Below are 26,308 nucleotides of genomic sequence, written 5' to 3' on the forward strand. Positions count from 1 at the left end.
GGTCTACAGAGTGAGTTCCAGACAGCCAGGGCTACACAAAGAAACCCTGTCTCGAAAACAAACAAACAAACAAACAAACAAACAAAAAATTCATTCAGAGTCTAGTTAAGGTATTCTTCCTTAAATAACGACAGCTCTTAGGAAAGAGTTGTAAATCAGCTGGGCACGGTGGCGCATGCCTTTAATCCCAGCACTTGGGAGGCAGAGGCAAGCAGATTTCTGAGTTCAAGGTCAGCCTGGTCTACAGAGTGAGTTCCAGGACAGTCAGGGCTACACAGAGAAACCCTGTCTTGAAAACAACAACAACAACAAAACAAAAACAAAAACAAACAAGAAAAGAGTTGTAAGTCACTGGAACTAAGTTTGGAAACTCCCGTGGCTAACACTGTTTTCTTTTTTTGCACACACACACAAAGGAAGAATTTAATAAAGAAAATGATTTTTCCTGTGTAACTTAAAAGCTAGTTATAAATCACTTCCAACAGACTTTTTAATAATGGTATATCATCTTTGGAATAAGTTCTGGCCCAGAACTCAGTATGTAAACCAGGCTGGCCTTGAATTCATAGAGCTCCACCTGCCTCTGTCTCTGCCTGCCAAGTGCTAGGAAGAACTTAAAGTGTGCTGGCTCTTAAAGTGGTTATTTTGGAAAAGTAACATTCACTTGGAAGTATTACTTTTGATATGCCTGCTACATATGTACAAAAAAAGACCAAAATAAAACAAACAAGCCGGATGTGGTGGTGCACGCCTTTAATCCCAGAACTCAGGAGGCAGAGGCAGGCAGATTTCTGAGTTCGAGTCCAGCCTGGTCTACAAAGTGAGTTCCAGGACAGCCAGGGCTATACAGAGAAACCCTGTCTCAAAAAAACAAAACAAACAAACAAAAAACAACCTCCAAATCAAAACAAAGCAAGAAGGCTCCTGGCTGGCTGGAGATGAGATCCAGAGTAGAACACTTGTCTAGCATACCAGAGGCCTAAGCTGTGTTCCCTGGGAGAAACAAACAAAGAGGGAAGGAAACGGGAATGGGGGAAACTTCCAGAAGAAGTTAGTTTAGATGGGGTTTTGTTTTGTTTGAATAAAAAGAAACAGAACAGGGACAGGTGACCCAAGCATGGACCTGGACGACATAAGTGGAGCCAGCTGAAGGGGAGCCATTTGTTTGTTGAATGTGGTGGCGAACCAGGGAGAGACAATGATCTTGAGAGATGTTTCACAGAGGTTCTGAAGAGGCCAGATGGAAACATTTCTCTCTTCTATCAGAGAGCAAGCTTCCAGTGACTGTGTTCGCTGGGTTCAGGGTCACTTTGCACTGAACACGGCCAACTAGATTTCATCTCCCCAATCACCATGTTTAATGGTTCCTTTCTGACACACTTTTTTTGGACTCAGTTTAATAGACAAGACAAACTAGGAAAAGGATATGTACAATACAGTCAATACATTCCCGTCCTCCTTATGCCTTCCCTGTCCTTGAACAAGGACCAAACTTAAATCAGTTGTCTGCAGGAAGTTCTTTCAAGACCACACTGAGAGTCTTGCTATAGTGAAGTTTCTGGTTTCATACACATGCATGCACGCACATATATAAAATATGGGTGAACATAAATATATGAATATATGTGTGTGTGTGTTCCAGTCCTTAATTTTTTTTTTTTTTTTGAGATGAAGTCTCGTGTAGCCCAGGCTAACCCCCAACTCTCCAGGGACAGTAAAGGAGGGTGACCTTGATCCCCCTGCTTCCACCTCAGGTGCTTGACTGTAGGCAGGAACTACAGCAAATCACTTCCTTTTACACCTCTTTATTTATAAAATTATTCTCCAGACTGGAGATTGGCTTGGAGGTTAAGAGCACTGGTTGCTCTCGCAGAGGCCTGGAGTTGGATTCCCAGACCCTCCAGGGTTGTTCACTGTCTTCTATACCTCCAGTCCCAGGAGAGCCAGGCTGAGTCCCCACAGGTACCAGGAACATGTGTGGTATACCGGCACATACACAGGGAAGTCACTAATACACGTAAGTTATTATGGAAATTTAATGAAACTGTATCTCTCCAGCTCTTCTTTCTTTCCTTATTCCCCAGCTTTTGGACTTTCTCCCAAGAATGAAAATGCTTCTGTTGGGTGTCTGGACACTGCTGGCCTTGATCCCTTGTCCAGGTGAAGGTATCTAGACACATTTCTTAAGTCACTACGTGCCAGGACACACATGGGTGATCACGGAGAAGGGGATGGGGTGATGGTGAATCTCAGTTCTCAACTTGATTGGAGCTAGGAGGTCCTGAGAGATGAACCTCTCTCTGGGCTTGCCTCGTGGTGGATCGTTTTGATTTGTTTCATTGGCGTGGGAAGACCCGCCCGCCCACTGTGGGTGGCAGAGAGCCTGCACTGAATGAAAAGGAGAACATGCCCTGGTAGCGGTGGTGACACACACTTTAATCCCAGCTATCTCGAGGTCATTTGTTCCCATGGTCCTATGTAGAGGAGGGCTCCCACGAGGCTTGTTTTGTTCTCAAGCATATTTCTGGGCGTTCGCTGGTGGATAGTCACTCTGACGTGCAGCTGGAGTCTGCAGTTCTACAGCCATTCCAGGTGATTCTGGAGAAGGTAGCCTTTAACTATCATTTGAGAGAAATACTGCTTTGGAGTGTAAGAATGAAGGCCCCACTAGGGTCTTTAGTGCCTGATCCCAGACAGCTACGAAGATCTCTAGAAGCTTACAAAGAGAATGCTTTCCAGCATGTGACTTTTCAAAATCTGTGGCAAGATCTAGACCACAGAACAGGAGGGTAGGGGTGAGACCAGGGTCCAGACTTGCCCTTGGTGATGCAAGGGCTAACTCACCAGATCCTTGTACTTAGTTATTCTTGGCAGGTTGTCTCTTCTCTAACCTAGGTCGAAATGACAGAATGGCCTCTCAATGCATTCTGGATCTCCTGATCTCCCCAGCGTTTTTGGCATGTGTGCTTCTTTTCAGGGGCCACCGAGGAGCTGTTTCAGGTATCTGTCCATCCAAATGAGGCCCTGGTAGAGTTTGGACACTCCCTAACGGTCAACTGCAGTACCACCTGCCCAGACCCTGGGCCCAGTGGAATTGAGACCTTCTTAAAGAAAACCCAGCTAAGCAAAGGGTCCCAGTGGAAGGAGTTTCTCCTGGAGGACATCACAGAGGACTCGGTGCTGCAGTGCTTCTTCTCTTGTTCAGGGGTGCAGAAGGACACAGTGCTTGATATCACCATGTACCGTGAGTACGGTGGAGGGAAGACTTAGAAGAAGAGAGGAGTGGGGAGATAGGAAGGCATCCTCTAAGAAGAATTAGGAAGTTTTCTTAGGGGAGAGAATTTTACACACACACACACACACACACACACACACACACACACACCAATACACCAAGTAAAGATTCAACCATACTGTCAGGATTCTCTCCCTTTGTACAGGCTGCCTTCTGAGTTTACAGCATAAGCCATGGGGCATCCTTAAGAATGCACAGATAGCCGGGCGGTGGTGGCGCATGCCTTTAATCCCAGCACTTGGGAGGCAGAGGCAGGTGGATTTCTGAGTTTGAGGCCCGCCTGGTCTACAAAGTGAGTTCCAGGACAGTCAGGGCCATATACAGAGAAACCCTGTCTCGAAAGAAACAAAAAACAAAAGACCAAACAAACAAAAAAGAAGGCACAGATCAGACAGGGAGCAGATGCTAAGAATGCCAGCCTCAGCGTGGCCAGAAAAGTGTAAGATGAGTGCCAGCTCTTACGCTAAGCAGAGGATGAGGGACAGATGGGCAGTTAGAGAAAGAAGCCTGTGGTGCAGGCCCTGAGCGGCCCTCCTACAGAGCAGGAAAGGGGCTCTGAGGTGTTGGGACTGGTAGGCAGGATCCTACAGGGGGCCATCTTGCATTGCAAAGGTAAGAATGAGTAGGATCTCTGTGGGGATGAGTGTAGTTTTCATTGACTGCTAAAGACCTACCCACCAAGCTTCTTATGCCTCTGAGACCTCTCTGATAAGAAACAAAATGTCCCAGAGTGGCCAGAATAATCAGAGCAGAGGCCTTCCTGCTAACTGTCACAATTCTTGGCCATGGCCACCTTCAGCAGACAGGGAGCTAGCTGGAAGGCTAATTCATCTCCGAAGCTTTGAGGGTCACAGTCACTTTCCGCTGAGACATTTCCTTCTGGAGGTGAGTGCCGCCTCATGGAGGCTTGCCTTTTTGTCTTAAAGAGCCACCAGAGCAGGTGACGCTGGACCTGCAGCCTGAATGGGTGGCCGTGGATGAAGCCTTCACAGTGACGTGTCATGTACCTAGTGTGGCACCCCTGCAGAGCCTCACCCTCACCCTCCTCCAGGGTGACCAAGAACTTCACAGAAAAGACTTCCTGAGTTTATCCCAAAGAGCCGAGGTCACCGCCACTGTCAGAGCCCACCGGGACAATGACAGGCATAATTTCTCCTGCCGAGCAGAACTGGATCTGAGCCCACATGGTGGGGGGTTGTTTCACGGCAGCTCAGCCGCCAAGCAACTCCGGATCTTTGGTGAGTCAGAGTGCAGTCATGAAGGGAGCCCAGGGCCTGCTTTGCCCTTTGGGACTCTGTTCCCACGTGGTTTAGGGGTGAGGGTGACTGAGCCTCACCTCTAGTTCGCCATCAGCCCTGTTCCCTTCCATGGCGACCCATGTGACATGTTACTGTGGCTTTCCTCCTTTCTTTTTCTCCATTACTTGGCAGAATTCTCTCAGAATCCCCAGATCTGGGTGCCTTCACTGCTGGAAGTTGGGAAGGCAGAGATTGTGAGCTGTGAGGTGACCAGAGTATTTCCAGCCCAGGAAGCTGTCTTCCGAATGTTCCTGGAAGACCAGGAGCTGAGCCCTTTCTCGTCCTGGAGGGAAGATGCAGCATGGGCCAGTGCCACCATTCAGGCCATGGAGACTGGTGACCAGGAACTGACTTGCCTTGTGTCTCTGGGTCCCGTGGAGCAGAAAACAAGGAAACTAGTGTATGTCTACAGTAAGTGACCTCGCCCCTTCTCCATATAGGGTCTCTGCTAGGGAGAGTTTTCATAGCAATATGCATGGCCTTGGCTGCAGATATTTATCCTTGCTACCCTTTGCTGGGCGTCTTCTTAAGTCAGCATTAGCTTTCCTCTTTCTCTGGTGGAGGTTGGTTAGAGACCTGATCGTGACAGCAGCTCTGTGTGGCCTTCATCTTCAGTTTCTAACCTGTTCTGCTGATAGGGAAATTGTAGATGCTTGAACTTCATTCTAGAATAAGCCTTTGAACTGAGTAAAAAGTCTGCACAACAAGGAGACATCCTGTTGTCCTCTCAGAAGGGACCTGGCCTAATGTGGCCAGGTGTGAAGGGAAGCTCCCAGTCCTTAAAATACATTGTTGTCCCCTCTCCTGAGCCTTTACAGGATCAACGATGCTTTCCCAAGTCCCTCCTTACATCATCTACCCGAGGAGACCTCCAGCATGAAGAGGACAAAAGTGCGTACCAGGCTGGAAAATGTGTCCACTGTTCTTTTTCCTTTCTTTGTAGGTTTCCCGCCACCAATCCTGGAGATAGAAGATGCTTACCCTCTGGCAGGGACGGACGTTAATGTGACCTGCTCAAGTCACGTGTTAACATCACCTAGCCCTACTCTTCGGCTTCAGGGATCCCTAAACCACTCTGCCCCTGGGGAGCCTGCCTGGCTTCTGTTTACTGCCAGGGAGGAAGATGACGGCCGGACTCTGTCCTGCGAGGCCTCTTTGGAGGTACAAGGCCAGCGACTGGTCAGGACCACGGAAAGCCAGCTTCATGTCTTATGTGAGTAGAGGCCCCATCGCCCTGGACAAAGGCAAGATACTTAGTTTCCCTTAAGGAGAGTTGGGTAGCAGCCTTGTTAGTTGCAGGACCACACTTTTCTAGTTGGAAAAACCCAGAGAAGAAAAGAAAGTGAACTCTCACCAAGCTTGTCTTGCCCTCAGGAAGGTGAGTGGGAACAAGATGGGAGAGGCAGCCCAGACAGGAGAGGGGTTCCTGTAGTCAGACGCTGTTAGTGGAGACCAGGAGCCGGGGGACACAGCATAAGAGGAGACAGCTGAGGCTGACGCTAGGGAGAGAAACCTCCAAAATTCCATATCAAGATTTGTGTTGGGGTTGGGGATTTAGCTCAGTGGTAGAGCGCTTGTCTAGCAAGTGCAAGGCCCTGGGTTCGGTCCTCAGCTCTGGAAAAAAAAAAAGATTTGTGTTTTGGAAAATAAGGAAATCCTTATTTCTGAGGTGACCCTTCGCCCATCCAGAAGCTAAAATGGGAAAGTCCCCTGGTTCTCACTGGCAAGGCTGCATTATTACCTAGCTGAGTCCCCAAAAGTGCCTAGGCTGCGTCTCATATCCTGTACGGTAGGGGAGGGGGGGGATGAGAGGCTTGGGTCTAGGCAGGGGGCTGATTCTCTTCTCTGTGAGGAAGAAAGTGCTGGGTTGAGGGAGCAGAGTTTGAGTTGATGGGGAGAGGAGCTGTGAACGGAAGTGAGAAGGGAATGGGACATAGAACTGGGCTCCTGGCGGGCCTCTCTTGCAGACAAACCAAGGTTTCAGGAATCCCGCTGCCCTGGCAACCAGATATGGGTAGAAGGGATGGATCAGATGCTTGCCTGCATCCCAGAGGGAAACCCCACTCCAGCTTTGGTGTGTGTCTGGAATGGGATGATCTTTGACCTTGATGTACCTCAGAAGGCCACTCAGAACCACACGGGAACCTACTGCTGCACAGCCACCAACCCACTCGGCTCCATCAGCAAAGACATCACTGTCATTGTCCAAGGTACCCGCTGCACCAGGGCCCCACCAGGCTCGGGTAGGGAGGCCCCCTAGGGGTTTGGGATTCTCCCTCAAGCGTGGAGGGAAGAGAGATGCTCCTGGGCTGGAGAAGATGTGGGCTTGGTGGCTTGGGACAATGATTTTCTCATCCTCAGCCCGCCTTCCCCAGTTGTGTCTTCTATGCCTACACAGGCCTGCCTGAGGGCATCAGCTCCTCCACCATCTTCATCATCATCATTTTCACCCTGGGCATGGCTGTGATCACTGTAGCATTATACCTGAATTACCAGCCCTGCAAAGGAAACAGTAGGAAACGGATGCACAGGCAGCGGGAGCAAAGCAAGGGCGAGGAGAGTCAGTTCTCCGACATTCGGGCGGAGGAATGCCACGTGCATCTCTGCTGACCACAAACAAACTCTTTGCTGGAGTGTGACTTCAGCTACCAGCATTTCCAGGGACGCAAGAGCGGGCCAAGGAGGAAGGCGGAGACAATGTGAGGCTTCACTTCCTTGCATTCCCTTGTCCCCCAAAGCAGGGTTTCACGGGCCCCCGTGGCTGGCAGCCAGTCTGTCTGGAGCTCATTTCTCTTTTGCGTTTATTCCAGTTTGTAGACGTTTCAGTCTGATTGTTCCATCTGGTGAGGGATCCTCTCATTCCTACTCTGTATTTAACCAGGCCACTCTCAGGCACACAGAAGGCCCTGTCCTGGCCTCTTATTCCCACTGCCCACCTCTCAAACAGCAATGGAGAAGGGTCACCAGAAATAGCCTGGCGTGCGTTGCTCAGGGTTTCCGGATGACTGGCTAGGAACTTATTTCATAGTTCAGGGACAAGACTTCATACATAGGATAACAAATCAATAGGCAGGAATTAGACCTCTTCCCCTGACCGTACTCCCCTGCTCCCCAAACGGTGCCCGTTGACATCACGAAGGGTGCTGGCTGGCTTCACCCTCACCCTCGTGTAACCCTCTGCAATTTTACTTTGGGTCAGTGAAGTCAGCTTACCTAGTTTTCTAAGAAAACAAAAAACCAAGGACTTACTATGTAGCACAAGATGGCTTCAAACTTGTGATCCCCATGCTGAGTTCTGGGACTACAAGTGTGTACCATCACACCCTAACTAACTTTTGGAGGGCAGCTGTAATGTAGAAGATAGAATACCTCCATGAAATCGGTCTTAGGGTGCCACACTCTGAATCCCTTTCTGTTAGAGGCAGAGTCCCAGGTTTGCTCTCGCCCTCCACAAGAATTGCCTGTTTTCATCGTTGTCGGTGCCACAGAGCCCCACCTAGGATGGAAGTACACAACCCCAGGGCAGTGTGCTTAACACACAGATGGGTCTCTGTTCTGTCACCGGAATTCTCTGTGACTGGTTCACCCTATGCAGTAACAGCTCAGCTTCTTTCACTGTCCTTTGGAAGGACTGTGTCCGCCTAGGTGATGGCTTGAAGTACATCAAACCAGGTCTTTGCTCCAGAGCTGTCATGAAATGTCTACTGAGACATTAGCTGTGGCAAAATAATATAGGCTTTGTGAATATGAGTTTCTTTTCCCGTTATTGTAAGTGAAGCTTGTGTTATGTTAAGCATAAATGGTTACGTTTCAGAACTTTGAGGATAGCTTTCAGTTGGTAATGTGAGCAGCTAGCCTACAGCAAGGGATGTCTCAGTTCCAGTCAGCGGCCTGTTTTTCCTGCTCTCAAAACCAAAGCTCACACTCATGCCCAGTTTCCACCTTGCAGATACTAGCTAGAAACGACGCAGGATCAGATACCAAAGGGTGTCTCCCTTTCTTCCTGGACCATCCTGAATCTGAGGTTAAGGATTTGGTGTAAAAATCATCCTTTGGGGGCTGGAGAGATGGTGCAGAGGTAAAGAGCACTGACTGAGCTCAATTCTCAGCAACCACATGGTGGCTCACAGCCATCTTAATGGGATCCGATGCCCTCTTCTGGTGTGTCTGAAGACAGCTGCGGTGTACTCATAAATAAAAGTAAATATTGGGAGGCAGAGGCAGGTAGATTTCTGAGTTCAAGGTCAGCCTGGTCTACAGAGTGAGTTCCAGGACAGCCAGGGTTACACAGAGAAACCCTGTCTCGACACCCCCCACCCCCGCCAGATTTTTAAAAATAAAAATAAATAAATCTTTTTTAAAAATTATCCTTTGGTTTCACCATACAAGGTAACAGAGGCCCTGTGGCAAACACAGTGTTTGTCTTTGCTTCTACAAACAGAATCTACGAGGAATGTGCTCACTTTTTGTTGCTGTGACAAATATCAGGTAAGTCAACCCACAAGAAAGAATGATTTTCACTATAGTCTCCAAGTCTTCAATTTATTTGGGCTTCTGTAGAGGCAGTGTATTCTGCTGGAAGCACAGAGGGGGCCTTCCACTTCATGGAAGAAGGAAGCAAAGAGAGAAACACAAAGGGGCCAGAATTCTAGAAATTCCCTCTGGACATTTCACTAGGTGCCATCTTGTTTCATGGCCTCCCAATTGTGCCATGGTCGGGGAACCCTTAAGACATGGGCCTTAGGGGGAACCCAGGTCCAAACTGAAGGCACATTTATTTCTATGACCAGAAAAGTGTGGTTTGTTTAGAGAAAGTCTTAACTCAGGACCTAGAACGTTTTTCAAATTTGTAAATCAGTATTCCCAGAAAGGCCTTCGCAATGCCAATTTCCACACTGAGTTTGGTAGTTCCTCTCAAAGTCATCTTCTCAAGGCTAGCATGTGGGAAAGTACATTAGGAAGCAGATTTAAGACAGGTACACAGACCACCTTAATCCAGGGACCTCAGCAGTCTTACTGTCTTGGATTAGCTGCACCAGACTTGGTCAGCAGCAGTCACATTTGCAGATGCCACCTAGGGCACATAAACCCAAATGTTGACGATGCCATTGGCTTTGTAGGCCCAGCAAGGGGAGCTAGTGGTTTAGACTGCTGTGACTTCTTACTGCCACATGGTGCCACTGTTACCAGATGGCCCTGCTAGGCCCCTGTTGGGCGAGCTGCCAGGTATCTGAGATGATCCTGCTGACTCCGGCCCGGCTTTCCATGTGACATCTTTCATAGGTTAGTGTACTGACTGGTTTTGTGTACTGACTTGACACAATCTAGAGTCATTATAGAGAAAGAAGCCTCAGTTGAGGAAATGCCTCCATGAGATCCACCTCTAGAGCATTTTCTCAAATAGTGATCAACAGGGGAGGGCCCAGCCCATTGTGTGTGGTGCCATCCCTGAGCCAGTGGTCCTGGGTTCTATAAGAAAACTGAGCAAACCATGAGGAGCAAGCCAGTAAGCAGCACCCCACCATGGACTCTGCATCAACTGCAGGTTCCTGCCCCGCTTGAGTTCCTGCCCTAACTTCCTCCATGATGGACTGTGATCTGGAAATATAAGCCGAATAAACCCCAACTTGCTTTTAGGTCTTGGTATTTCATCTCAGCAATAAAAACCCTAAATAAGACAGTACCTGCGTCTCTCTTCCATAGTTACACCTTTTGTTTTGTTTCTGAGACAGGGTCTGTCAATGTAAACCTGGGTGGCCTGAAACTTGCTATGTAGACTATACTGGCCTTTAATACATAAAATATCTACCTGCCTCTGTCTTCTCAGTACTGACTTTAAAGTTGTGTGCCACCATACCTGGTACATAAGCCTAGACTTTGAAAACCCCCAAAGACAATTCTTAATACTATTGGCACTATTCCTTCCAAGACAAAGGACAGGAAAAAAATTCTGCTAGAACTCCATTCCTTGGTAAACTCTCAAGTTTGGGACCAGGGCATCCCCGGAAATGGTATAAATGTCCCTTATCTCAATTAACTGTCAAAACTTGACACAGCTTAATGTCACCTGAGAAGAGAGTCACAATTGAAGGGTTTTTCCCAATTAGGTTATCCTGTGGCCTGCCTTAGGGTGGGCTTATTTATGTACTAATGTAGGAAGGCCCATCCCACCATGGGCAGTGCTATTCCCTGGGCAGGTGATCCTAGGCTGCATAAGAAAACTGTCTAAGCACCAGTCTGAGCAAACCAGCAAGGAGCAATCCTCCTCCTCACAGTTTCTGCCCCGCCCTCCCCCAGTCATGGACTGAAACCTGTAGGCTGAACCATTCCCTTTCCTCCCTAAGTTGCTTTTCATCTAGTTTTATCAGGGCAACAAAATGAAACTACAACACCAGCAACTGAAAACTCACCACTGACCTTTGCCCAGGCCTAGACTAGGTCCCTCCATGCCCTGAGCCATCTCTCAGCCAAATGGGGTGGGGGCGCATGGGGAGGAAGCTTCTACAAGGTCATCAGGGAGATCTGTAGCACTTGTATTACCTCTTCAGGACACACTAAAGAAGATATGGGAAGACTAAGACCAGGCTAAATGGCTTCATGCTTTAGGAAAGGAGAACTCACCTGCTAGTACAATTCAAAAGACCATTGATTACTCTCCTTAACCTGGCACTTACCATGTTTTAAAAATCTCAGCCCGGCGTGGCGTCGCATGCCTTTAATCCCAGCACTTGGGAGGCAGAGGCAGGCAGATTTCTGAGTTCGAGGCCAGCCTGGTCTACAGAGTGAGTTCCAGGACAGCCAGGACTATACAGAGAAATCCTGTCTCGAAAAACAAAAAACAAAATCTCTCTCTCTCTCTCTCTCTCTCTCTCTCTCTCTCTCTCTCTCTCTCTCTCTCTGTGTGTGTGTGTGTGTGAAAAAGAAGAATCCATGTGTAGCCCAGGCTAGCCTCAAACTCACTACCCTACACCCTGGAATGATGGCCTCGAAAGGATCCCAGCCATTTCGACTTCAGAATCACCTGTAACATTGCTGGTCCTACTTACTGGTCAGAAAGCCAGAGACTTCTACTCCCAAGAAAGACAAGGGTCAGATATTCTGACCTCGGCAGCAGGAAGCTCTGGACATTGGGCCCCCGGTTAAGAGATGTGCTGTGCTTTGAATGCTAAATTCCTCCTACAAATTATATGTTTGAATGCTTGGTCCTCAGCTGGCGACACTGTTTTAGGGGGCCAATGGAATCTTTGGGTTAGAGGGCTTGCTAGTAGACAGGTCACCAAGGGCAGGCCTTGGAGGTATACCATCCTGGGCTCAGCCTGTCATCTCTACCTCCTGCTCCACCAAGATGTGAAAGATGTCACCTTGCATTGTGGACAGCCCAGCTTTTACACCTTCCCTTGTCATGATGGACCAGCGCTGGAGCTGTGACCCAGATTAAACTTCTTTTGCCTTAAGTTGCCCCTTAGATGAGGTAATTTTGTCCTAAGGACTAGAAAAGCACCTGATGGAAATCTAACAGGGAAATGGAATAGGGGCCAAATGACCCAGGGAAAGAGGCAGTTGCCTAGCAACACAAGGCCGATGCAACTGCAGAGTTGCCCCAAAGCAAACAGCATGCAGCTTCGCCCCAGGAAAACAAGACCTTGCCAACACTGCCTGGGTACAACTTGGCTGACCAAAATGTTTGCAACAGCGCCTCCAAGCGGGGAAAATGGGCAAATGACCCAGGAATGGCTGAAGGAATCAAAGAGTACTTGAGATACATACACCAGTGGGATCCTTCCAAGCGTGAGCTGTGTCTATCTTACCTCCCAGGAAGACTTTTCACCGCTTAAAATTTTTTAAACTAAGTGTGGTACTGCATGTCTTTCTCATTTTTTCTTTTATGTATGTGAGTCCACTGTCACTGTCTTCAGACACACCAGAAGAGGGCATCAGATCCCATTACAGATGGTTGTGAGCCACCATGTAGGTGCTGGGAATTGAACTTCCGACCTCTGGAAGAGCAGTCAGTGTTCTTAACAACAGAGCCAGACCCTCTCTCATTTTCAAAGACAGGATTTCTCTGTGTAGCCCTGACTGTTCTGAAACTCCTCCATAGACCAAGCTGGCCTCAAACTCATTGATTCACTTGCCTCAGCCTCCCAAGTGCCGGGACTAAAGGCTTGTACCATCGTACCATCATGCCTGTCTGATACTGCATGTCTTTACATGCTTAAAGGGATGAGGCAGGAGGATTACAAGTTCAAGGCCAGCCTGAGTTATGTAGCATGACCTTATTTAGAAAACAAAGTTCGTTGTGCCAGGGTTGGGTGGTAGCGCATGCTTGTGTTCCCAGAACTTGGAAGTCTGAATGGAGCACAGGGATTCTGACTTTGACCCCAGCCTCGGATGCTTAGCAAGATTGTCTCCCTTACGCCCCTCCCCCATGTTACAAAAAAATACACAATATAAAACTTACATCTTCACTGTTATGTGTTGAGCATGTCCACACTACAACCATCAGTCAAGGGAACTTGTTAGTTAGTGATTGTAGAAACAACTATGTTACGGGGTGTGGGCGTGCAGCAAAGCTCCAAGGGAGGCCTTTACTCAAAGGGACCGGGACCGGACCAGCACTGCTCAGGCTGCCTTGAAGCAAAGGACCCAGCTTTTTATCGGGTTGCCAGTGAGGGCTGAGACCATCACTGTACTGGCCATGAGTACAGCCTTTTATATTTCTTGTGTAAGATCTGGGCCGTGTGGTTTTTGTACTATCCTGGTTGTTGTTATTTAAGATTAATGATTTTTATTTATGTGTACATATGCGTGTCTGTGTGTCTGCCATATATATGCAGGTAAACATAGAGACCAGAAGAGGGTATTGGATCCCCTGTCATAGGTTGTTGTGAGCTACTCAACATGGGTGTTGGCAGTGGAACTCAGGTGCCCTGGAAGAGCAGCAAGCGTTCCAAACCTCTGAGCCATCCCTCAAGTCCCCTCATCCTAGATTTTCTGGTGCACCTGCTCAGCCTGATCCCAGGGGTCAGAGTGGGAGGCTGAGAAAAGATGCACCTACATGTAGGCCACTAGGGGAAAGACACAGCTGCTACTCTTAGTGGGAAACATGAATTAAAACCCCGGAGCTCACCCACCTCTCTCCCCAGGTGGTCCTTGACTGGCTCCTCACCATCCATCTCCAAAATGCTTTGCACATTTCACAACTGTTTTTTGTTTGTTTGTTTGTTTGTTTGTTTGTTTGTTTGTTTCAAGACAGGGTTTCTCTGTGTAGCCCTGGCTGTCCTAGAACTCACTGTAGACCAGGCTGGCTTCGAACTCAAAAATCCGCCTGCCTCTGCCTCCCAAGTGCTGGGATGAAAGGCGTGCGCCACCACCACATTTCATAACTATTAAGCTGCATCCGTCACCCAACACACACCCCTTTCAATCAGGATACTTTAATGGAATGAGTTGTCTTGGGTCTCTCAGCTCAGAGAAGGCCAAAGGTACAGCTTTGGCCACATCATCTGAACCTAAACCTGAATCCAGCTGCTACACAAGTTTGACACCAACAAGATCAAAGTCATCTATTTGAGCAGCATCGGGGCCATAGTTAGCAAAAACAAACAAAACAAAAAAATACCCTTGTCAATGACAGGACAAGGGAGATTGTCCTGAAGGACTGAGGATCATAGCAGACTCACCTTCCAGGAGGGCAGAAAGGTCCTGCTTTCATTTAAAATGTTTTTTATAGATATTCACTTCAGATGTTCACATATAAGTCTGGATGTCCCCACCTCAGAGGGTTTTAGAGACCTATTCCTCCGTGGTAAGTGGTGACAAGGTCAGAGGATCCCCCGTTTAGTGAGGCCCTCGGTCTTCTGGTTACACAGGTCCCCACCCTTCCCTTTTGTAGCTTTCCCTCACACGGAAGCCTCGTGTCAATGGTGATTTATCCCCACCCAACGAGCTTTTTCTATCTGATACATATTTGTGTGTGTGTGTGTGTGTGTGTGTGTGTGTGTGCGCGTGCGCGTTTCTGTGTGTGCAGTGCACATAGATGTACACATAGATGTGACAACTTCAGATGTCATTCCTCCGGAGCCTTACTTTTTGAGACAGGGCCTCTCACTGGCCTAGAGTTCATGAAATGAGCAGGAATCTGCCTGCTTCCACCGCCCCAGAGCTGGGCTTACAATCTCCTGCCACTGTACCCCGGTTTGTTGTTTAGGGTCTTGTGTTGTTTGTTTGGTTGGTTGGTTTGCTTTGCTTTGTTTTAATGTGGATTCTGGAAATTGAACTCAGATCCTCATGCTTACAAGCCAAGCACCTTACCAACTGCACCATCCCTCAGCCCCTGCCTGGTACCCACTGGAATTACTACTGCAGTCTTCATCTTACAGCCTCTCTTCCAAAACCTTTACCCTAATTTAGAGGACAGACGTCCTAGACTAGCCTCAAACTCACAGCCATCCTCCTGCCTCAGCCCTTTAAATGCTGGGATTGCAGGTGTGCACCACCATGCTCAGCTTCTAAATTCATGTTTGAACTGCCTCCATTTCCCAGGTGTAGTTGATACGAATGAAACCCATTTAGACTTAGGTACAACAGTAAATCTGTGATTTTACTCATTTTCTCGTTTCCCTCCTGTGCTTCGTCTCCCTTTCATTTCTTCCTAATCTCCAGGGCAGGGGGCCATTTGGTCTTCCTGATTCTGGCTGGAGGAGGGAGGAACACATTTGAGTACTTTATGGGGGTGACCTATGGCTTTGTCGTTGTTGGCTTCTGGATGCCTAGAGAGCTGGGATTTTGACCATGACATGGGAACGGACTCTGTGTAATGGAGAAAGTGGTGTGCTGAATCTATGTGGCCCAGGGAGAGCCAGGGCTGCTCTTCCATCAGCCCACAGGATTCTCGCAGGCTTCCAGGATGCACATTGACACAACTGCTCCATCCCATAACAGAAAGACCTCTAGCCGGGTGATATGATGCATCTTAATTTTATTAGGACAAAGCGCAGGGACGGCAGTTGCCAGGGGGCAGGGAGGCACGGGAGAGTGCAGCAGAGACACTGGTGAGTGGCTAGAAGGCACAGCTGCTTTCCACAAAGCGGCGACACTTCATGACCCGCAGGTAGGTCTCCGCTTTGTGCAGGTCCTTCTTGAAGCAGGAGAGCAGCCCATAGTTTTTGAGCAGCGCGTCGTCGCTGCGCATGTTGGCGTCAAACTTGTCATAGGTTTGCTTGAGGATCTGCCCAACACGGGGGCTGCCATCTTCCAGCTCCTGTCGTGGGAAAGAAGGGCAGGAGACTCGGGAGCTGTGCCTCCCTCCACCCCAGGACCAAAGGAAAAGCCTGGAGGCTTCATAAGGGAAAATGAAGAAGAAGCCTTCTCAAGGGTCTAAGGGCTGACCGGTAAAACAGAGAAGGACAGTGAGCCCCACCTAGGCTCCAGGTATAACCCCAGGCTAGGGACCCCCAGTCCATCCTCACCTGCATCAGAGCCTGGATGCCCTCTTCCAGGTCCTTCAGTTTCTCATAGACACGGTCCGAGGTGCCGAACATCAGGCTGTTGGTGAAGATCCTGCTGAGGAACTGCACGGGCCCCAGCCATGACTGGATGAGCAGCAGCGAGAAGCGAAGCAATTCCATGTCCTGAGGGGGCAAAAAAGGGGGCTAGGGGTAGTGTATTGCCTAGTGACCTCTGCCTGGGACTCCCAGGTTACCCCAGCTTCAGGGAGGAGCTGGTCCCTGGACTGGAGTGCAGCTAGGGCTGCATGGAGGGAAACGAGGATTTGTGCAGACAAGGCCTGGGACTACTCACAGTTCTCTGCTGGGCCTCCTCCTTGCCTGTGGGGGCTGGGATGGTCTCTGAGAAGCAGAAAGCAGCCTGGGCATTCTGAATGGAATAGCGCTGTCCCTCGGGAATGTAGGCACGCTCCTGGAAGAAGGGTGGTCACTGAGGGACCAGCTTGTGGCTCGTCACCATCATTACTATGGTACGGCATTGGCTAAGATTTCCCTACCCCATAGTTTCCCTCAATGACTTCCTGGGGGCAGGAGTATGGGGTGGGACCTGCCCCTTCCTGCTTCCACAAACGGGCACCCATCTCTGGGGGACTTACGAACTCTTTGTAGGTGTCAGCAGCCAGCTGGTGCAGGTGCTGGGCTCGGAGCACAGCATTGGAAAACAGACTGGACAAGGGCATGGCGGGAAAAGCATTAGCCTCCTGAGGCCAGAGCAGGCAGAGCAAGCTGACGGTCAGGAGCCAGGAGGTCCGAGAGTCTAGAGAGAGAGAGAGACAGGAGGGCAGGACAGACCTAGGAGCAATGGCCAATCTCTCCCAATCCCCATAGGGACCCAGAGTATTCCCGACATGGCAGAAGTTGGGACGCACTCACATTAGAAGCCTCAGATCCATCTTCAGGGGCCCTTGGTCCCAAACCACACCCAGCGGGATTTGCGCATGCTTACCTGTAGCCATTGCCACGCAGTGATCTGTCCACAGGACCCTGAGCAGTTTGGAATCTGGACTCTAGGATGCTGGACTTGGTCCCTTGTGTGCCCTTTTTATACCCTACCTGTTTTCCTCGACCCCCAAGGCTCCTGCCTTTCCCCTATACATTTATTCATGGCTGGGGCCACTGACAGCTTGTGCTGATGGATAATTTAGGAGCTCCTCCCACTCATCGCGTCCCCACTCCTCTCCTGCGGTCATGTCCCTGACCTTATCCCTTATCGTCTCATCGCCACCTTTGCCAGGCTTATGGGCATTGGTTATGCAAGATTCCAGCGACAGAGACCACCCGGTGTGTCCTTTTGCGAGCATCTTGAATCCAAGGGTAGGCTACTCTGACAGGGAGGAGGAGCTGTTTGTTCCCTAGGATGACGGGCAACAGAGCCTCTCCAAGAAGGCGATGTCCCCATAGAGGTTTCTTTTTCAGTTACATTTGTGTGTGTGTTTGTGTGTCCGTCTCTGACTGTCCATCCTCAAGTGTGTGCACATAGGGATCAGAAGATAACTTTTGGGGAACGATTCCATCTTTCCATCATGTGGGGCCGGGGGATTGAACTCAGGTTCTTAGGTTTGGCTTCAGGTGCCTATACCTCCTTGGTCATTTTGTTGGTCTTATTCTGTCCTCTTCTTCCTCCTATTCTTCGTCTTCTCCTATTCTTCCTCCTCCTTGAATCTCTAAATCCCCGCCCCCCCCAAAATGTCCTGGATTTAGAGATGGCTTATATGATAAGGGAGCTTGTTGTTCTTCCAACGAACCTGAGTTTGGTTCCCAGCACCCATGACAAGTGGCTCACAACCACCTATACTCCAGTTCTAGGGGCTCTTCAGATGCCCTCTTCTGGTCTCCACGAGCACTTTCATACATGTGACATAGACTCACACACATACACACCAGTAAAAATAAAAATAACCTAGGGAGGGAGGGAGGGAGAGAGAGAGAGAGAGAGAGAGAGAGAGAGAGAGAGAGAGAGAGAGAGAGAGACTGTTGGGAAAAGGAAGACTTCTTCCCTTAGCATAAACTGGTGGAGGGCAACTGGATGTAGTGCTAACACTGACCACTAGAGGGCACTGTCCACAGTCCACACACAATGCTCTCCCATAAACTCTAAGATAACCCTTAGGTCTGCGGAGCACAGGACCCAAACCTGCTCCTTGGACCGGCCAAGCAGCTGTAAACCAAAAAACAAAATTCTTGTAAACGGACTTGGACCTCAGGTGCTTCCCATACAGTCCTGAAGCCTTGGGCACCTCAAAAGCTCTTCAGGGTTTTGAGCCTTCTGGCTGAGGTGGGAAACAGGGTGGCCTCTCTGAAAGAAGCCACTTCACCCACTGTAGCATTCTGCTGCCCTGAGTTTCTCAGGAGGCAAAACCCACGCTCACATTTGGTCCCATGGCTGACTTGGGAATGCGGGATACACATCACACCCATTTTTCAGAGGAAGAGACTGAGGTTCTGAAAGAACAAATTCAAGCGCTGGTTCTGCTGAGGCAGCAGCTCCTTGAGCTTTGTAGTTCCCATGGTCCATGGCCCAAGGCCCCTTATCCCTAGCACCTTTGTGGTATCACCCAGCTATCTCAGTTTCTGAATCCTTTTGAGTACTAGGTCTTACCCCTAAATGCAAGGGTGCCTTCACCCCATCTTGTTTTCCCTGGCCCATAGGAAAATGGCCCAGGAGCATGGGGTGCAGATGGGAAAGCCCACAACAGGACAAAGTCAGGGCCAAAAAGGGCTGAGCTGTGTCAGCATGTGAAGATCACCAGGACCCGAATCCCCAACACTCCCTGTGGCTAGATCTCTTACCTTTGGATCTCAGGATGTTTAATGTTTGATCCAGTATGAAAACACACAAGCAAGCGAATCTCTCCAGAAGTACTTGGTTGTGATGTCAGCAACCAACATTGAAAAATCATGTCCCTGGGGGCTACAATGTAAATGTCGGGGCCTCTACACCTCTCCCCATTGAGGACCAACAGATATAAACATCCCACAAAGCATTTCCCAACAGCTTTCCCTGATTTATCCAGCACTCTTAGGAGGCTGCTATGGCCTTAAGGGCTAAGTCTGGGGAAGGCTCCAGGGACTAACCAAAGATACAGGCGCTGAGAAAGAAGGTACCCCTGAGGGACAGGGTTGTTGACATCTTCTCTTGCCATATCAGAACTGAAGTGACCTCAGAATGGAGTTGCCCAGAAGATCTTGGGGGACCCCTGGGGATATCTTTATAGAACACTAGTATTATAAGCTCTAGGCCCAAGAGGGTGAGCTGAGATAAATGTGAGATCAGAGTGAGTTGGTGATCTTTTCTCTAGTCTGGACCATTTTAAGATGTCTGGTGACAGAGACCAAAACCAGAATTCATTGCTACTAGAAGCTAAGCTTTGACTTAACTTAGGGTTTGTTCAGTACTTCTGGAAAGTTGCCCAGTCTTGGTGTACCGCTGAGACCTCTGAAAACTTCAGGCTTAGAGGCTGCCAAACAGTGTGACCAGCATCTCTGATTCCAGCCTTCAAAAGTTCAGACTGACAGCTCCCGTTGTCTCTAAGAAATATCCATTTTAGAGCTGGAGAGATGGCTTGCTTCATAAGCATGAAGACCCTGGCCTGGATCCCCAGCATCCAGACTTTGTAAATCAGAGGTGGCTCTGTATACCTTAATCCCAGTGCTGGAGAGGCAGAGACAGCAGGATGCCTGGAACTGCTCTAGATGGATCTGTGAGTTTCAGGTTCAGTAAAAGACCCTTTCACTAAAAACAAGGGGCTGGAGTGATAGCTTCAGAGCATGGACCGCTCTTGCAGAAGACCCAAGTTTGGTTCCTACTATCTCCATGGGGCCACCACAACTGCTTGTAACTATAGTTCCAGAGGATCCAATACTCTCCTCCCGCCTCCATGCTCTCCTGCATTCATGTGTACACACACACATACACACACACACACAAATACACATACATACACACATAATACACAAAACTTCAAAACAAAACAGTGAAAGTGAAACGGAGTGGACAGTGCTGGAGAAACTATCTGCTGACTTCTGGCTTCCACACACAGGTGCACACACACGTATGAAGAACATACATGAACGGATACAGGCATACACAGAGAACACCCCTTAAAACTTTGGGTCCATGGGCTTCTATGTTTGGAAGCACTTTGTGTTTCTAGACTTGACTGTCTTTGGAATTCTTCGAACCTATCAGACAAGGTCATAGACCTGCTCCAAAAGCAGCGTCTTCTACACCTTGAGGTTCAAGTCTCTGGGTGGAAGCAGTCTCATTTTTCCTAATTCTGGTAGTGGGAATGACCTCAGGGGGGTTAAGGGGTAGCTCTGCACACTCCTCACTGGGAATATGAAGCCTGCCCTTTCCACTTCTTGCTCTGTCCTCTTTTGGAGGTCAGGATTGGCTATTGCATTCGCATACATACATATACTACATAAAAACGCACATACATATTCTTGTTCAGGCTACCTTGGAACTCACTGTGTAGCCCAGGCTGGCTTCAGACTTGTGATCCTCCTGCCTCAGCATCCTGAGTGCTGTGTAAGCTGGTACATGAGTCTTAGCACTTGTTGATCACTTGCTCTATTGAGCCACAGTCTTTAGACTCTGAAGTTGGTTTTTTTCTTTTTTTCTTTTTTTCTTTTTTTTTTTTTTTTTGAGACAGGATTTCTCTGTGTAACAGAGCCCTGGCTGTCCTGGATTCCCTTTGTAGACCAGGCTGACCTCGAACTCACAGAGATCTATCTGCCTCTGCCTCTGCCTCTGCCTCCTGGGTGCTAGGAATAAAAGCATTCGCCACCATGCCGGGCTTAGACTCTAAAATTTAGAGTATTGTTTGGGGATTCCCAAGGGCCTTTCCAGGAGGAGTGTGTTTCTGAAGACCCACCTTGTGGCAGGAACTGTACTGGACAATAGGGCATGTGCGTCTCATTTGAGAGCAGAGGAAACTAACGCTTCAAGATAGATTGCCTGGGTCTTGTAGTTTCTAAGGGGTGACTCTGTAGTCTCCCCCACCCCAACCCCCATGCACAGCCCTTTAGAAGCCTGCTCTAGTAAAGACAAGGGCCCTGCCTGGCCTGGATAGGACCTTCCTCAGTGCATAGCAAGCCCTCACACAGATGTTCACCGAAGGTGGGAGGAATCAAGGGAATTGGATTTCCTATGCTAAGAAAAGTCGTAGGAAAAAAACCCAACCCGATGCAGCCTGGGTCAGTGAAGCAGACCACACCATCGCTCTTCGTATTTGTATTGCACGTTTCAGTGTGCCCCGTGGTTTCACTTCCTGTATTTTCTTGGACCCTGGAGTTCTCTCTCCCTGCAGTGCAGTAGAAGGCACTGAGTGGAAGGCTGGGTAGGCACCCCTTTGTATCAGTGGGGGGTTGTTTATGCTTGGGCAGGGTGGGGTAAATATATGAGCAATCGTGGTGCTGAGGAGACAGGCAGGAGGATCCATGGGGAGAGTGAGCCAGCCATGTTTGCTGACTCAGCCGGTTCCAGGCCAGAGAGGGACCCTGCTGAAAAAAAAACCCTGAGGAGTAATACCATCCAAAGTTGTTCTCTAGCCTCCATAAGCAAACATGTATACCTGTATACACATGTGCACACACTCACACACGTACAGTGCTCTCAGCTCTTACCTTATCCTTTGGCTATTTGTGATTAGCTTGTTCCCATTACCTCGCTTTGAGGTGGTATTCCTGCCTTTCTTCTACTCATTCCCCACCCTGCCCTACTCCTCTCAATGAGACAGAGATCTCACTATGTAGCCCAGGTTGGACCCAGTCTCTCTATCTTGCTGCCCCAGCCCCTGAGTGCTGGGATTACATACAGGTGCAGGCAACCATTCCCTGGCCCCTGGCTCAGCCATTGAGCAACTGCTGGCGATCCATCCTCCAAGGCCAGGAAGCTGGATGGACCTCCAGGAACAAAGGTCAGGATACTTTCTTTTCTTTCTTTCTTTTTTTTTTTTTTTAGGTTTTCGAGACAGGTTTCTCTGTGTAGCCCTGGCTGTCTTGGAACTCACTCTGTAGACCAGGCTGGCCTCGAACTCAGAAATCCACCTGCCTCTGCACCCCGCCTGGTGTGACAGGATACTTTTTTTTTCACTGAGGTGAGAACAAGCCACCCCATGGAAGGAGCAGGCAAGCTGGTGTACTGGGCAGACGACCAAAGAGCACCTGTTCATAAGAACAAAGCTTGGGAAAAGAGAACCAAGGGAGACCCAGGAGGCAAACCAGCTACAAATAGCAAGTAGACATGTCCTGTCTCAAAGTCTTTTTACTGAAACAATTCTTTTGTTTTTCTGTTATTGTGGTTTCTTTCTTTCTTTCTTTCTTTCTTTCTTTCTTTCTTTCTTTCTTTCTTTCTTTCTTTCTTTCTTTCTTTCTTTCTTTCTTTCTTTCTTTCTTTCTTTCTTTCTTTCTTTCTTTCTTTCTTTCTTCCTTTGAGACAGGGTCTCACTATATATACAGTCCATCCAAACTTGAAATAAATGTAGCAACCCTCCTGTCTCCACCTCCCAAGTACTAGACCTACAGCTGTGAGTGGCCACGCCCAGCCCAACTTTCCAACTTTATAGCTGCTTTTAAATCACAGGGACAGGAACACAAATGTACAGCAACATACATGTGAAAAAAAATAACTGGAAAAGTAGACAAGGGTGCATGCCCACACTGATAACAAGTCTACACAAACAGACCCATGCTTGTGGATTCTGGACCCTAGTGGTGTCTGGCTTCTCCATCCTGCCAAGTGGAGGAGATGTAGCCAAGGAAAGATTTTTTTTTTAAAGATTTGTTTATTTATTTACTGCTTTGATTGGTTGTTTTGACAGTGTTTTACTCTGTAACCCAGGTTGGCTTCAGACACACACACACACATGTCCATCCTCCTGTCTCAGTTTCCCAAGCTCAGGGCAAGTGGGGTTACAGATGTAAGCCACCACACCAGGGTCCAATGTTGTTTTTTTTAAAAAGGCAAACCAACCGTGCTAGGATCGGTTCAAATGTTTTTAAACAAACTACTTTCTGACTGAACTCAGAATTTAATGCCTGTTAATTTTTGTTCTTTGCAGTCAGCTGCGTTTCCAAGGAAAGCCTCCCGGGTTGGGAAAGGCACACCCACACACACCCACACACCCCCTACACACCGCGGGTTAAACGTTGGTGTTTTCATTACAATGCGAACACTGTGGGTGGAGGTAGGGGTGGGGGTCAGCTTCAAGGCTTGGGAAGCATCCAGAAAGTCTCCAGTTCTCAAGTGGACTTAAAAACAGCAGACAGAATCCCGCAAGTACAATGTTCCAGTGACTAGCGATGAGAACTACCTGCTGTTCCCACCCAAACAGACATGGCCTTTGGTACTTTGTTTTTCTCTCATCTCTGATTGTGCTGGAAAAACACCCAAAGCCATGGGTCAGATGGACCCGGCTCAGGCAGCACCTGCATCGAGAAGGGCCGGAAGTCAAGCTAGAGCGGAGGAGGAACCATTCTGTGCTTAACCCAGGGCCCCGAGGGACCGGGCTGGATTCCCCCAGTGGGCAGTGGGGCATGTGCCCACCCAGGGCCTCTGAGCTGCGTTCTGTAGAAAGGAGGCCGGCCGGGCCCAATAACAAGGGAGTGCGTCCTACTTTGTGATAAATGGGAAGAGTGGAGCTTGCTAAACCACAGTTCTTTAAACACCTACTGGAGTCCCGTCCCATCGTCCCATGGGCGGAGAGGGGTTCTATCCCCAACTCCCTTTCTTCTCCACCCACCCCCCTCTGCCCCCTTTCAGTTTTGTTGCTGCCCAGTCCCATGAGGGAGGCAGCCATGAAGCAGTAGCAGAATGGATCTTTGGATCACAAGACCTGGCTGTTGCTGTTGGCCAGTTTTTCTGAGCTTGCTAGACTTTTCCTGTGAGTGTGTTATGGGACAAGGTTACTCCTAAGGTTAAATTAGGGCTAAGCAGTATCCTGTAGATGAGGATGGGGGGGGGGAGGTGCCTCACAAAAATTTGTAAGCATTAAAGAGGTGTTCAATATTTATTTGTTGTGCTCCGTAATAGCTTTTGGTTCCTGTTCCATTTCCCAGTTAGTAAGAACTTGACATGTTTTAGAATTCATGGAATGAATGACACAGAATAACAGAAAAGTAAACAAACTTAATTATTTGATGTGACATTAAAAAAAAAAAAAAAGCGGGCAGTGGTGGTGCACGCCTTTAATCCCAGCACTTGGGAGGCAGAGGCATGCCGATTTCTGAGTTTGAGGCCAGCCTGGTCTACAGAGTGAGTTCCAGGACAGCCAGGGCTACACAGAGAAACCCTGTCTCAAAAAACAAAAAACAAAACAAAACAAAAAAACACAAAAAAAACCAAAGCCAGGCAGTGGTGGCCCATGCCTTTTATCCCAGCACTCAGGAGGCAGAGGCAGGAGGATCTCTGTGTGTCTCCAAAACAAGAACAAAAAACCAAACAACAAAAACCAAAGAAAAAAAATGAAACCCCATTTAGGCTGGGAAGACACCTTAGCTGGTTAAGCATTGGCCGCATAAATGTGAAAGCTTTGGCTCAGTTCCCAGAACAAATGTGCAAACCCCTGGCACAGTAGCACATATCTGTAATCCCGGTGCTGGGTAGGGGGGTGGGTGGCGCAGATCATAGATGCTTGGAGCTGGATGGCCAGCCAGGCTAGCCTCATCCAAGGGCTCCAGCTAAGTTAGAGGCCTTGTCACACAAATTCATGAAGCACCCACCATTTTTCTGTATAAGAAATACCCGGTATCTGGCTCAACTGTCTTCCTTCAGATTTTCAGACAATTCTCAGTATATTGCCAAAACTGGCCTTGAATTCAAGCCCCTTCCTCAGCTTGGGTAGCTGGGGTCAGTAGGCATGGGTAATCATGGCTTGTGACAGCCAGATTGCATTTATGATCCCTGTGTTGCAGATAAAGCACCCGGAGACTGAGAGGGAGTGTGCCCTTGCACTCATACGGCCTGAGAGGGCCCTCACACTCATACGGCCCAGCTAAGTTTTCACCATCTGTGTGAGTTCTAGGGGTCCAGGGATCCCCAAGACAGGCAGAGTGAGACCATCAACTCTCTTGAAACAGAAAAACACACCCAGGAGGGATCCGGCATCAAAACCAAGGAAGTCACTGCCCAGCGAGGGCGTCTGCTGAACTTGGGGTGCCTCCTGTCCAAATGATTCTTTGTCAACAAACATTTCAAGGCCCAGGGAACCCCTGCTGCTGAAGTGTGGTCTCCCCTGAACCAGGGCGGGCCCCAAACAGAGGAGATCCTACTTAGGGGAGAAGTTAAGACTCCCCCACCCTGGCTGACTACCTAGTCCCTAGTGGAGGTAGGGGACAGAATTAGCCCTCATATGCAAAATAGCAGGAAAGTGAGGCTCTAGCTCAGTGAAGGCAGATGGCAAAACAAGCCAGTTCCCTCTGGCAGCCCAGACCAGGGGGTGGATCCTATCCTGGTTCACTGTGTGACAGGGACTCTGACCTGAAGGCCCAGGCCCATGTGCCTTATCCACTAGTCCCACCCTGAATCCCCATAGCATCGGTAGTCTCAGTCTTTCCCACATGCTGCCCAGGGTAGAGATTCACCTGCCTGAATTCTCAGCAGGAACAGTAAAGATGTGTTATGGGTTCCACCGAGGTCAGTTAGGGAGTAGAAAGCCAGAGTGGGGCTTGGGAGGCAGGCTTGGCTTATACAGGCTGACTGGCCCGGGCTTCCTAGTTGTTTAAGGGGCTCCCAGATAATCTCACAGCTGGTAGGTCACGACCTAATTTGTAAGGCATTAGAGTCCATGGAGGGTGTGGGTAAGGACACTTTGCTTCCCTGTGATACAGGGATCACCCTGAAAAAAAAGCCCCCAACATTCACCATTCGAATCCTGTTTAGGAATCTATCTCTGTCTGTCTGTCTCTCTCTATCTCTCTTTGTGTGTCTCTCTCTGCATGTCTCTCTCTGTGTGTCTCTGTCTCTGTATCTCTCTCTCTGTGTTTGTGTCTGTGTGTCTCTCTTTCCATAGCCTTGTCTGTCCTGGAACTCACTCTGTAGACCAGGCTGACCTTGAACTCAGAGATCTAAGTACTTCTGCCTACTGAGTGCTGGGATTAGAGATGTGTGCCACCACACCCAGTAGGAATCTCTCTCTTAATGGTTTAAGGAAGAGCAGGTTGAGGGTGTCCCTGTTCATCAGAAGGATGGGTTGGATCCACTTTCT

At 48.8% G+C, this 26,308-nt stretch overlaps 2 protein-coding genes across 3 annotated transcripts in view; one reads left to right on the plus strand and one right to left on the minus strand.

Annotated features, from left to right (window-relative positions):
- LOC110306240 (intercellular adhesion molecule 5-like) overlaps window positions 1-8,950 on the plus strand; it is a 12,714-nt gene extending 3,764 nt beyond the window's left edge. The window contains exons 2-8 of one of the 2 annotated variants that reach the window (XM_021178428.1): window positions 2,085-2,166; window positions 2,978-3,244; window positions 4,222-4,533; window positions 4,726-5,004; window positions 5,537-5,806; window positions 6,561-6,803; window positions 6,992-8,950. In XM_021178428.1, the coding sequence (XP_021034087.1) occupies window positions 2,085-2,166; window positions 2,978-3,244; window positions 4,222-4,533; window positions 4,726-5,004; window positions 5,537-5,806; window positions 6,561-6,803; window positions 6,992-7,203 (1,665 nt within the window). In that variant the 3' untranslated portion in view covers window positions 7,204-8,950. Of the gene's footprint in view, window positions 1-2,084; window positions 2,167-2,977; window positions 3,245-4,221; window positions 4,534-4,725; window positions 5,005-5,536; window positions 5,807-6,560; window positions 6,804-6,968 lie in introns of both variants that reach the window. The other variant, XM_021178429.2, reaches the window with a different exon arrangement.
- A 6,607-nt stretch (window positions 8,951-15,557) lies between these two features.
- On the minus strand, window positions 15,558-17,203 carry Gh1 (growth hormone 1). Its single transcript, XM_021177735.1, has 5 exons — window positions 17,047-17,203; window positions 16,697-16,857; window positions 16,396-16,512; window positions 16,065-16,226; window positions 15,558-15,856 (listed from the first exon to the last, which is right to left on the minus strand). Exons 1-5 carry the CDS (start codon window positions 17,054-17,056, stop codon window positions 15,656-15,658), a joined length of 651 nt encoding a protein of 216 aa, XP_021033394.1. The 5' UTR covers window positions 17,057-17,203; the 3' UTR covers window positions 15,558-15,655.
- Between the last annotated feature and the right edge of the window lie 9,105 nt (window positions 17,204-26,308).

Source organism: Mus caroli, chromosome 11, assembly GCF_900094665.2.
Source record: "Mus caroli chromosome 11, CAROLI_EIJ_v1.1, whole genome shotgun sequence".
In the NCBI taxonomy this organism is placed as follows: domain Eukaryota; kingdom Metazoa; phylum Chordata; class Mammalia; order Rodentia; family Muridae; genus Mus; species Mus caroli.

Excerpts from the sequence above, each read along its gene's own strand:
- Gh1 (XM_021177735.1), bottom strand. Across the intron at positions 16,227-16,395 it reads AGGAGGCCCAGCAGAGAACT|GACATGGAATTGCTTCGCTT; the intron begins GTGAGTAGTCCC and ends TTGCCCCCTCAG. Across the intron at positions 15,857-16,064 it reads GCATCCAGGCTCTGATGCAG|GAGCTGGAAGATGGCAGCCC; the intron begins GTGAGGATGGAC and ends TTCCCACGACAG.